The 12,669-nt window shown below is 44.7% G+C and overlaps 1 protein-coding gene across 1 annotated transcript in view; it reads right to left on the bottom strand.

The window, feature by feature from the left end:
• The window catches only part of BAZ2B (bromodomain adjacent to zinc finger domain 2B), a 3,835,724-nt gene that overhangs the window by 2,445,513 nt on the left and 1,377,542 nt on the right, over positions 1-12,669 (bottom strand). The window contains exon 9 of the mRNA XM_044074749.1: positions 1-219. This exon is cut by the window's left edge and continues 33 nt beyond it. Coding sequence (XP_043930684.1) covers positions 1-219 — 219 coding nt within the window. The remainder of the gene's footprint in view (positions 220-12,669) is intronic.

Here is a 12,669-nt window from a genome sequence, read left to right as displayed (position 1 = left end):
ATCAGATTCTTCATCATCATCATCATCATCATCATCATCATCATCGTCATCATCATCACTTTCTTCAGGACTCTGATCCTCATCATCCTCATCCTCTTCATCCAAATCATCTGTATCACTACTACTACTACTACTCATACCATCGCTCGAACTGTCTGATGAGGATCCTGATTCACTATCGCTGTTGCTAGAGCTTTCAACTGTTTCTTTTCTTGGTGTCTGTAATTATAATACAACTTTCGCATATAATGCATAAACACACAAAAAAACCTGAACATGTCCATCAGTTTGTATATAAATAGAAGTTATGTACTCACCATAACTATGCATCTGTGTTGTGCATTTTCATTCTTCCTCAACGAATGGAGTTCAGGTCTGATCCTCATATCCAACACGGCCACTTTCTCCAGACTCTAGGATCCGACTCTCAAGCTCCTCCCTTAGCCATAATGCCTCCTGACCACTGTATTACCTCAGATCGACTTTGTTGCTAATATACAACATCACAACAAGGTATCTCAACATAGCAATGACAGAAGAGTGATAGCGGAAATATCAGTAGCTCAAACAGGAACTATGGTTCCTGTCAACAATTCTGTTCGATCTCTCTCCCAGACATGGATAGAGGGAAGGTGGGAAGGAAGATGAGGAAAAATGTAAAAGGACAATACAGATGCATAGTTATGGTGAGTACTTTTACATCTGATGCGGTCATTTTCATTCATTACTCAATGAATGAGACAGAGTCCCCAGCTACAATAACCTTGGGTGGCCCTCATGGAAGGATGTTCTGGAGAATCCCACAACCAAATGCAGCTCTCTATCTACAGATGACAGCCAATTTCTAATGAGAAAATTATGAGCATTAGACCATGTGACAGCTGCACAAATGTCATCAATGGAGGCTCTAGCCCAAAAGCAGCTGATGTAGCCTGTGACCTGGTTGAGTGAGCTCTTGGTTGTCTTGGTAAGGTTAGGCCACTCAAGGAATAAACATAGGAAATACAATCAATCAGTTATCCATTTGGCTAGCTTAGCTTTTGAGATTTGTCTTCCTATCTTATTACTAGAAAAGGAGACAATTTATCAGTTTTCCTAAAATTGAAGGAAAAAGCAAAATTACCTATGTACATCTAAAAGATGAAGGGTATATTCACTTTTACTGTCAAATTTGGGAAAGGAAACTGGTAAATTGATCACTTGACTGAGGTTTGTTTCAGAGGCAACTTATAAAATATGGTGGTATCAGAGTGCTTGGAGATCAGATACTCATCTTGCTAAGGTTATAGCCACAGAAAAGCAGTTTTCCAAGACAGAAACTTAAGGTCTACCTTAGCTGAAATTAAAAAGGTGAATGTCTGTAATACCAAAGTCAGGTTCCAGACTTCCGCGGTGCTGCAGCAGTAGTGTTGTTGCCTCACAGCAAGAGGTTCTCCTGTTCGATTCTCGGCTGGAGTGCCTTCTGTGTGGAATCTGAATGTCCTCCCCGCGGTTGGCTGGGCATTTGAAAGACATGCGTAAATGGGCATGCCTTAGTTGAAGGTTGAACGTCGAGCTGGCACCTCGGCGTTCGTGAAAATCTACTGCCAAACATTAGCGGACCGGAGTTCCGCTGTGGCGACCCTAACCGGGAAAAGCTGCAAGACAACAACAACCAAAGTCAGGTTCCAAGGTGGAGTGGGGTCCCTAATAGGAGATCTAAGTAGAAAGATGTATTGAAGAAAGGCCTTGCCTACCTTAGATGACGCTAAAGGAGAACCATTATTTCCTGTGTGGTAGTTACAGACAGCTGCTAACTGAACTTTGATACAAGAGAAGTTTGCCCCACTCTGAAAAATGAAGGCAAGAAAATCTAAAACTGCCGTGCAGTGAAAGGCTCCAAACTCTCTCTTATGAGCCTAAAAGGAAAACATCTTTAATTTGCTCTTATAAATCTTCCTTAGTCGAGAGTTTATGGAATGAAAAAATAATTTGGCAAACTGCGGAGGAAAGCTTGGAGTGTCTAGCCATCACTGAAAGTGAAAAACTATGCTGCCAACTTGAGGCCTGCAATATCCAGATGAATCATCCCTGATGTGTGAAACAGAAGGTCTGGACTGGGAGATCCAGTGTCCAAGGAGGACACACTATGTCAGACCATAGGAAGGAAAAAGTAAAGTTGTGTACACTTAACATAAATGTAGATGTTCGAGTGTATTCACTGTTGCAGTCATTACATTTGGGTATCTACTTGCAGGTAGCCTTCAGTCGGCCTGATTATCAAAGTCTTGGGTCCTGCGTCGGTTGCCGTCTCATCTTCCATGACGTCAGGGGTATAAAGCAAGCAGCCGACACCATTACATCAGTTTTTCTTGCCCCAGGTGTCAGGTGCCCCCATAATGGGAAGCAATTATATATATAAGGTTACACCTCCAACAAAAAAGTAAATACACCAGAAAGCTTTAAGCATAGTAAGCAAGAATAGAGGTATAGTCAATAAAAGTCAGGGAGCTGGAAGGAGGGTAAAGTACAGTTTTGTACCTACCATAAATGTAGATGTTCGAGTGCTCATAGAGCTGCAGTCATTACAGATGGGTTATCCTGCCGTCAGGCGGGTCCTCGGTCGGCCGAATTCCAAAGTCTAGGTCCGGTGTCAGTTGTCGTCGCTTCTTCCCTGACGTCAGTGCGGCAGGGGTACAAAAGAGGCAGCCGACGCCATTTTTTTCAGTTTTTCTTGCCCCAGATGTCAGGTGCCCCCAGAAGGAAGGCAAAACATAATGTTATGCAAACATGCAATATAGAAAAATAAAAAAAAAACAGTAGTTGCAAGCAAATACACCATAAAAGAATACCCCAAATAGGTTGTATGATAAGGTGTTTGTCATAAGGCCTGTCCTAAGAGGGGACAGAGGGGGGGGGGGGTAACCTGGACTGCAGCTGTATGAGCACTCGAACATCTACATTTATGGTAGGTACAAAACTGTACTATGTTCATCGTGCATACAGCTGCAGTCATTACAGATGGGAAGAATGCCAAAGCTAAGTAAGGGTGGTAGGCACTAAGTGGAACTAGGAGGAGCGAGGATGCCTTGCAAGACTGCTGTGGCAAAACCCGCTCTAGATTTAGAGTATAGTGGAAGGTGATAGTGCTTGGAGAAAGTGTGCACTGAACTCCAAGTGTCTGCTTCCAAAATGTCCTTGGTAGGGACCCCCCTGAGGAAAGCTGCAGAGGTAGCTGTGGCCCTGGTGGAGTGGGATCTGATGCATGCAGGCACAGTTTTTCCATGAAATGAGTAACAAAAGCGTATGCAGTGGGCTATCCATTTTGAAATTGTCTGTTTGGAAATAGCCTTTCCTTGAGCACCTGTAGCATAGGACACAAAGAGTTGCTCGGATTTCCTGAATGGCTTTGTCCTGTCCAAATAATAACGAAGTTGTCTGTGAATGTCCAAGGAATGTAGTAGTCTTTCCCCTTTGTTTTGTGGATTTGGATAAAAGGTAAGTAAGTGGATAGTCTGATTCAAAGCTACACTGGATACAACCTTTGGCATAAAGGTAGGGTTGGTTCGTAAGGAAACTCTGTCCTGATGGAAAATGATGAATGGTTGCACAGCCATGAGGGCCTGTAGCTCCGAAACCCTGCGTGCTGAGGTGATATCCAGAAGAAAGGCTGTTTTCCATGACAAGTATTGTAGTTCTGTTGAAGAAGCTGGCTCAAAGGGGGGAAGGGTCAGCTTTTCCAATACGAAGTTGAGGTCCCAAGCAGAGACTGGTGGTTTCCTTGGGGGTTTTATATTTTTTGCTCCTCTGAGGAACTGCCTTAAGAGAGGATGTGAGAATAAAGGAGGATCTGTGTTGTATTGTGCAGAAATGTCTGAAGCTTGGATCTTGATGGAGGAGAAGGAAAGTCCACTATTTAACATCTCAGCTAGGTACTGTAAAATTTGAGGTATATTTATTACCCAAGGATTCCGGTCCTTTTCTTGATTCCAGGCACAAAATAGTTTCCATTTGGTGGAGTAGGCCTTTCTAGTAGAAGGTCTTCTGGCCTCCAAGATGACATCCTGCACCTACTTGGAGAGTCTTTTGGGAAATTAAGGAATTCTCCATGCAGCTAGACTTAGGGTTTTGAGCTGGCTGTGAAGGGTTTTGTAGTTGTGCTGGGACAACAGAAGAGGGACTAGAGGTAGGATCCATGGTGGGGAATGTGTCAGGCTCTTCAGGAGCGGATACCAGTATTGTCTTGGCCAGTCTGGAGCAATGAGAATCATTTGTGGCCTCTCTACTCTGGCTTTTAATAGAACTTTGGTCAGTAGAGGAAGAGGCGGGAAGGCATAAACTGTCAATGTTGTCCAATTGAAAGAGAGTGCGTCCACTTTCCAGGCCTGTGGATGATAGGTCCTTGAACAAAATTTTTTTCAACTGGTAATTTCTGTGGGTAGCAAATAGATCTATGTCTGGCTGTCCCCATGCCTGAGTTATCTTTGTGAAAACTTGAGGATGCAACTTCCATTCGTGTGGATCTGTCATATTTCTGCTTAGGTTGTCTACCAGTGTGTTTTCCTTCCCTGGCAGGAATTGTGCCTGTAGTTGAATTTGAAATTCCAGTGCTGTGTTCCACAGGGTCATGGCTTGCCTGCACAGGGGGTATATGAATGAGTTCCCCCCTGTTTGTTTATGTACCACATCACTGTGGTGTTGTCTGTCCTTATCAATAGCTGGCCTGGATGCAGTAGGTTTTTGAAGGTCATAAGAGCATTTTGCACAGCTAGCATCTCCTTTTGGTTGATGTGTAGGTGCTTCTCTTTTTGGGACCATTTTCCCTGAATGCACTGATCTGCCATGTGTGCTCCCCAGGCGTAGTCTGAGGCGTCTGTTGTGATGATTTGAGTTGCTTGAGGTACACAGGAAGGGAGACCTGTGTTTCTTTGGCATGCTTGAGCCCACCACAAAAATTCCTTTTGAAGGCATGGAATGAGTGGTATAATTGTTTCCAAGCTGTGGCTGTGTTGAGACCATAAGTTTTTTAGGTACCATTGAAGTTTCCTCATATGCAGCTTTGCACATGGGATTAGTAGGATGCAAGATGCAAGATGCCATGAATCCCAGAGCCTGCAGGACTTTCCTTGCAGTTAGCCTGGTGAAAGTTGCCATTTTTCTGAAGTATTGAGACAGTTGCCCTTGTTTGTCTGGCGTGAGGTAGGCCATCTGGGTGGTTGTATTCAAGCTGGCACCCAGGAAAATTATTTGTTGAGAGGGTATTAGTTTTGATTTCTTTTTGTTGACTGTGTATCCCAGGAAGTTTAACAGTTTTATTACAAACGCCAGATGCTGCAATAGTATGTCCTTGCTGTCCGCTTGGATCAGGCAGTCGTCCAGATATGGGTAGATTTGTATTCCTTGTAGTCTGCAGAAGGCGATTACTGATACCAGGCATTTCGTAAACACTCTGGGCGCAGTAGATAAGCCAAAGGGCAATGCAGAGAATTGGTAATGGGTTGAACCTGCAAGAAATCTGAGGTATCTTCTGCAATCTTGTCTGATAGGGACATGCAGGTATGCCTCCTTGAGGTCCAGTGTTACCAGCCAAGACTCCTTGCCCAGCATGGGAAGAAGCTGCTGTAATGTGAGCATCTTGAATTTTGGCACCTGTAGATATGTGTTTAGGATGGATAGGTCTAAGATAGGTCTCCAATCTTTGTCTTTCCTTGGTACTAGGAATAGTCTAGAATAAAACCCTTGACCTTGTTCTTTTGCAGGTACCTCTTGAATCGCTTTCATGTCCATGAGAGCGGAAATTTGTCTTTGTGCCTCTGCCCTTTGATTTTGTGGCAGGTTTGGCATGCCTCTCATTTTTGGAAGGGTGTGAAAGTGGAACCTGTAGCCTCTGTCTATAATGTCCAGAATCCATTTGTCTTTTGTAACAATATGCCAATTTTTTGAGAATAATGCCAGTTTTCCGCCCAAAGGTGCTGCCATTAAAGCTTTGCTTGGCAGGTATAGGGGGAAGTCATTGTGTCTGTTTTCTAAATGACTGTGATCTATCTTCTCCACCTCTTGGGGTTGGTGCTTGCCACTGTCTTGCTCTGTAAGATCCTTGAGGTTGCCCTCTACCCCTTGGGCGTCTGTATCTGCCCCTTTGAGGTCTGTCCGTGGCTGGAAAGGACCAATTTTTTGAAGGCCAGTTTCTGCTGAAACGTGGAGGTTGTACCTGCAGGAAATCTTTCACTGATTGCATTGATTTCGCTTTTTCCTCCATTTTTCTTTAGTACCTCCTCAGCTTTAACACCAAACAATACATCTTTTTGAAGTGGTGCATCTAATAATTTTGCTTTGACATAATCTGGTAAGGTTTGCTCTTTGAGCCAAGCATGTCTACGTATAACAGACCCCGTAACAGCAGCTCTACATGAGGCCTCTAAAGCATCAAAACCACACTGCAAGGTATGTTTACCCACTTGCTCTGCACCATGCAACAAATCCTGCAACTCTTTCAAATCTGGTTGTTCTGGTTGTGTCATTTTGCTTTTCAACTGAGATAACAAAAACTGTTGATACTTTAACATACGAAATTGACAGTTTAATGCCCTCATGGTTAAAGTGGCCGAGGTATACACCTTTTCCCCCCACCTTTCTAATGCTCTGGAATCTCTCTCTGAAGGTAATGGGTTTTTAGCAGTAGAGGCCTTAATTCCCTTGGGACCCTGTGAAATAGTTTCTGGGTCAGCAGTATGGCTTTTATATAGGAACTGGTGAGAATCAGGAACCCTGTAATACCGGTCTGGTTTAACAGGAGCTGGAGGTAAAGAATCTGGATTAAGGCTGGCTTCTGTGTACATATCATCCAAAATATCTAAAACAGGAGGGATAGCCAGGGGCCTATGCTGGGGGAGCAGTAGAAATTCCCTGAGCCTTTTCTTGGAATCTGAGTAATCTTGGCCTTCCCAGTGAAATTGTTCCCTCAATGTATGCAGGGTTTCCCCAAAAGAGTAGTCGTCAGGGGGGGAGTCCGTGGGAATAGACTCCTTAGCATCAGAGTCTTCGAAAGGGGAATAGGCATAATCCTGGTCCTCAGAGTGTTCTGAGGTAATAGAAGCTTTATCTGAGGAAGGGTAGTCTTCCTCTAATCTGGGTCTTTTGTCAGAGGGGGGTTGAGAACCCCTGATAAGAGTAATCAAATCCTCAGCCATTTTAAGCATCTGCTTTTTAGGCATGGGGCCTTGAGAGGAGGTCTCAGGACCCTGTTTTTTGGTTTTCATGGCTGCTTTAGATTTAGTGAAAGATTTAATAGAGAAGGAGGAAGGCCTGAAGACGCCTTCAGAAATGGCAGGCCTGTCTAAATTCTGAGTTTCCCCAAGAGTGGCGTCGGTATTTGCAGTAGGAATGGGGACCGAGGAGCCTGCAACCTCGGGTACTGAAGTCACCGGTAATGTAGTTTCATCGGTACTCAGGGGCTGCGTAGGTGCCTCGCTGAGAACCAGAGAACCGGTAGTCGGCCTAAGCGTGGTCTCAGAAGTCGGTGCGGACCTCGGATGTCGGTCCTTATCTTTGCGTCTTTTGCTCAAAACTGGAGTCGGAGTATCCGACGACATGATATAATTAAATTTTTTGCCAAAATAATGAAGGGCGAACTCCGCCCGGCGCTTAATAGTGCGCTTGTTGAATCTAGTACAAAAACGGCAGGCGAGACGTCGTGGTCTGGGCCTAAACAAAGTATACAGAAAGAGTGGAAATCCTTATGCGGTATTTGCTTCCCACGTGAAATGCAATTATTAACTTTGTCTGACATCGGTCTGAGGCAAGAAAAGTTTCCCCAATGGGGTACTTAGCTTTAAAGAAGACTTTGGCTGAAATACTTTCGTAAATCTCAGGAGCTGGCCGACCGGCACTTGCTGCTTCTGTTTCGGGCACCGCGCGGCAAGAAAGACTGGAGAAAATGGCGTTGGCTGCCTCTTTTGTACCCCTGCCGCACTGACGTCAGGGAAGAAGCGACGACAACTGACGCCGGACCTAGACTTTGGAATTCGGCCGACCGAGGACCCACTTGACGGCAGGATAACCCATCTGTAATGACTGCAGCTGTATGCACGATGAACATCCAGGACTGCAACAGTGAATACACTCAAACATCTAAATTTATGGTAAGTGTACACAAAGTACAGTTGTGTACCTACCATAAATGTAGATGTTTGAGTGTATTCACTGTTGCAGTCATTACACTTGGGTTATCCTGCTGGCAGGCGACCCGTAGTCGGCCTGAGTTCCAAAGTCTTGGTCCGGCATCGGTTGCTCTTGCCTCTTCCCTGACGTCAGTGCGCCAGGGATATAAAAGTTGCAACCGATGCCATTTTCTTCAGTTTTTCTTGCCCCAGATGTCAGGTGCCCCCAGATATGAAGGCTGTAAAGATAAAAATATGCCAAACAAACATGCATATGTCATAAAAACATTTTCTTCTTCTAAAAGCAAATACACCACATAGGTTGTATAGAGTTCAGAAGTACAGAATAGTCCCAGCAAAGAGGGGGATGGTGGGTGGGTAACCTGGACTGCAACAGTGAATACAACATCTACATTTATGGTAGATACACAACTGTACTATGTTCATCGTGTTTCACAGTTGCAGTCATTACACTTGGGTAGAATCCCAAAGCTTAGGCAGGGTGGCTGGGTCTAGATTGGATTTGGCGAGGCTAACAAGCCCTGCAGAACTGCAGTGGCAAAGCCTGCTCTGGATTTGGAGTAGAGAGGTAGGTGGCAGTGCTTGGTAAAAGTGTGCACTGAGCTCCAGGATGCAGCTTCTAAAATGTCTTTGGTTGGTACCCCTCTGAGGAAAGCTGCTGAAGTGGCTGCTGCTCTGGTAGAATGAGGCCTAATGCCCTTAGGCACAGATTTGCCATGTTGTGCATAACATCTGCTTTGTAATAGGTTTTCCTTGTGATCCTGCAGCATATGCTACAAACGGTTGCTCAGTTTTTCTGAAAGCTTTTGTTTTGTCCAAGTAAAATCGTAGCTGCCTGTGAATATCCAAAGAGTGCATAAGTCTTTCCCCTTTATTCTGGGGATTTGGGTAGAAAGTAGGCAAATTAATAGATTGGTTTAAGGCCACATTGGAGACCACTTTTGGCATGAATGTTGGGTTCGTCCTTAGAGAAACCCTGTCCTGGTGAAAAATGAGGAAAGGTTCCACAGCCATCAATGCCTGTAACTCTGAAACTCTTCTTGCTGAAGTTATTGCTAGGAGCAGAGCAGTTTTCCATGACAAGAATTTTAGATCAGCTGTGCTGGCTGGTTCAAAAGGAGGCAGTGTTAGTTTTTCTAAAACAAAATTGAGGTCCCAAGTAGGTACTGGTGCTCTCCTAGGGGGTCTTATATTCTTTGCCCCTCTGAGGTACTGTCATAGTAAAGGATGTGAAAAAATAAGTGGATCCGTATTGTAATAAGCTGAAATGGCAGAGGCATGGATTTTAATAGAAGAAAAAGATAGGCCTTTGTCCAACATCTCAGTCGGGTATTGTAAAATCTGAGGCATATTAGGGATCAGTGGGTCGAGGCCTTGTGCCTCGTTCCAAGCACAGAATCTCTTCCATTTTTCCGCATAAGATTTTCTAGTGCTGGGTCTCCTGGCTTCTAAAATTACATCCATAACAGCTTTAGAGAGAGGTGCAGACTGAGTGGCTATATTATCTGCCATGCTGCCAGGTTTAAGGTTCTGAGTTGACTGTGCAGAATCTGATTGTTTTGCTGTGTCAGAAGATGAGGGATTTGAGGTAGAGGCCAAGGCGGGCCTTAGGACAAAATCTTTAGGATTGGGTACCAGTGCTGGCGTGGCCAGTCTGGTGCAATCAGGGTCATTTTTGGCCTCTCTTGTCTGACTTTTAGAAGCACCTTGGTGAGAAGGGGCATCGGAGGGAAGGCATAGACTGTCAGATTTTTCCAGTTGAAAGATAGAGCATCCACTTTCCATGTTTGAGAATGATAAGTCCTTGTGCAAAATTTCTGTAATTGGCAATTGTGAGAGGAAGCAAATAGATCTATGTCTGGGCGTCCCCATTCCATTGTTATCATGTTGAACACTTGCGGATTTAGCTTCCATTCGTGAGGATCCATGAGATTTCTGCTTAGTCCGTCTGCCAATGCATTTTTTGTTCCTGGCAGGAATTGTGCTTGCAGATGTACCTGGTAAGTCAGTGCTGTGTTCCTCAAAGTCATGGCTTGTCTGCATAGGGGGTAGGAATGTGTGCCTCCTTGCTTGTTTATGTACCACATAACTGTGGTATTGTCTGTCTTTATTAATAGCTTCATAGGTTGGTACTGGGCTATCTGCCCGAAGGCATATATTAGCCCAGCCACATTGTGCAGTATTCACTGCCCTTTTAGCAGTTCCCTAGACCCTTGTACTAGCAGCTAGTACCCTTGGCCCCTATCTAGTAGTGCTGTTGGTGTGATCCCGGTATGAACTTTCTGTTACCCATCCACTTATCAAGGTTCCTCTTGAAAAGTGATAGTGAGGGGCTCTGTCTTATGTAGATCGGAACCCTGTTCCATAGTAAGGGAAGTCTCTGCAAAGGGAATCTATCCCTCCAGCATGTTCTATTCATTGTTGTGTTGAGGTTTATATCCCTAGAGCGTGTAGCTCGAGTAGATTTGGTTTTGCTAAGATGGAGCATGTTCAACAATTCTGGGTTGGACATGGCTCTGTACGTTGGACAGAGATCGCCTCTGAGAAAGCCGTATGCAACAGAGAACAGTCTTAGCTTTTTCAATCGTGCTGCATAGGGCAACTGTTTGAGGCCAGTAATCCTCTTGGTTAGGTACCTTTGTGGTCTCTCCAGCTGCTGGAGATGTCTAGCCAGGTACATTCCAATTGGTGCATTGTACTCAATAATGGGTCTGATGAGGGAAGAGTAGAGGGGCACCATTACATCCTTAGATCTTGATGCGAACCCTTTCATGAACAGATGGGTCACATAGAAGGATTTTCTAACCACTTTGGCAACATGGTTATCAAAGGAAAGCTGACTATCTACTTGGGCCCCTAGATCCCTTATTTCTTCTTCAGATTTCAGGGGATTACCTCCCATGTTGTAGTTTGCGGGTACTCTGTTTTTTCCAAAGGGGATTACTACGCATTTTTTTGCATTTAGCTTGAGACCATGGCTTTGACACCATGCATCAGTCTCATTTAGGCCCTTCTGGAGGATCTCCATGTCGGCCGGAGACTCTATTATAGCACCCAGTTTGCAGTCGTCCGCAAACTTAGTCAGCCACAGCCCTTCCGTGCTTGCCTGTACTTCTTGAGAAGTATATGCCAAACAGGAGGGGCCCCAGGACAGAGCCCTGAGGCACACCTCTCGTTACTGGCCTGGATTCGGACATAGATCCCGCTACTCTTACTTTATGGGATCTGTCTGAGAGCCAGTTTGCGATCAATCTTGTAACATAAGGGTTTATGCCCAGGCTGGTGAGCTTATCAATAATACCTGAATGGGGAATGGTGTCAAATGCTTTAGCAAGGTCAAGGTAAGCCGTGTGTACCTCCTTTCCCTTATCTATAGCCTGAGTAACTGTCTCAAAGAAATCCATCAGGTTCAGGAGGCATGATCTGCCCTTGACGAAGCCGAACTGTGTGGGGTCCAGCGACTGGAGGTTCCCAATCTCTCCATTTATGAGTTCCATAATGATTTGCTCCATAGCCTTACAGATCAGACTGGTCAGGCTTATTGGTCGGTAGCTCCCAGGGTCAGTTGTGGCCCCACCCTTGTGTAGTGGGACCACCATTGCCATGCGCCATTCTATGGGCACATATCCTGTGGAGAGGCTGAGACTGAACAGGGTATTAAGATGCGGGGTTGATTCCTTTTGGAGCTCAGATGACACAGCCTGGGACACCATCTGGTCCCATGGAGGCAGTGTTTTTAGCTTTAGATAGAGCCTTGTTAACCAACGTATCAGTAATAATTGGACTTGCACAATCCCCTAGAATGGTAATAGGCCCTGTAGATGGTGGTGAAGGGGAATTTGCACTGAACCTGTCAGCCAAGATGTTGGCAATGTCAGAAGGGTCAGTGTATTTTGTTCCATTTTGTACTAGCTCAGAACAGACCTGAGCATTGCCATTTAGGTTTTTGACGTAGCCATAGAAGGCCTTATGGTTATCCTTGGCAAATTTCTTTTCAAAATTAGCTTTAGTTGACTTGATGAGGGCCCTCAATTTCTTACTAATGCTGATCAGGGATGATTTTTCTACTTGAGATTTGGCCTTTTTTTGTACAAGTCTCCTCCTTTTATTGTAAAGTTTGCTTATGGCTGGGTCCACCAGACTGGTTTCTTCTTGCTTGAGGAAGGAGTCTTGGTTTTATTTGGGATAGCACGGTCCATGCAATCCTGAAGATGCATATAGAGTGCCTTGGTGTAGGATTCCGTATAAGCTTTCCACTTCGGATGCAAGTAGTTTGAAGTTTGCTTTGGAAAGGTTTTTGACTATGGTTTCTTTGATAATTGTCCTGGATGTATTAGGTCCTTGAAGGCTGGCAGGGCATTCTGTACAGCTAGCATCTCTTTTTAATTGATGTGAAGATGCAGTTGTTCCTTGGGCCACGTGCCCTGAATACATTTTCCTGTGATATATGTGCTCTCCAGGCGTAATCCGATGCATACGTTGTTATTGTCTGCCTGGCTGTAGGTAAGGT

The sequence above is a fragment of the Protopterus annectens genome, chromosome 6.part0 (genome assembly GCF_019279795.1).
Source record: "Protopterus annectens isolate FY-2018-M chromosome 6.part0, PAN1.0, whole genome shotgun sequence".
Lineage (NCBI taxonomy): Eukaryota > Metazoa > Chordata > Ceratodontiformes > Protopteridae > Protopterus > Protopterus annectens.
Note: the sequence above shows the minus strand (reverse complement) of the source record. Positions and strands in the feature narration are given on the sequence as shown.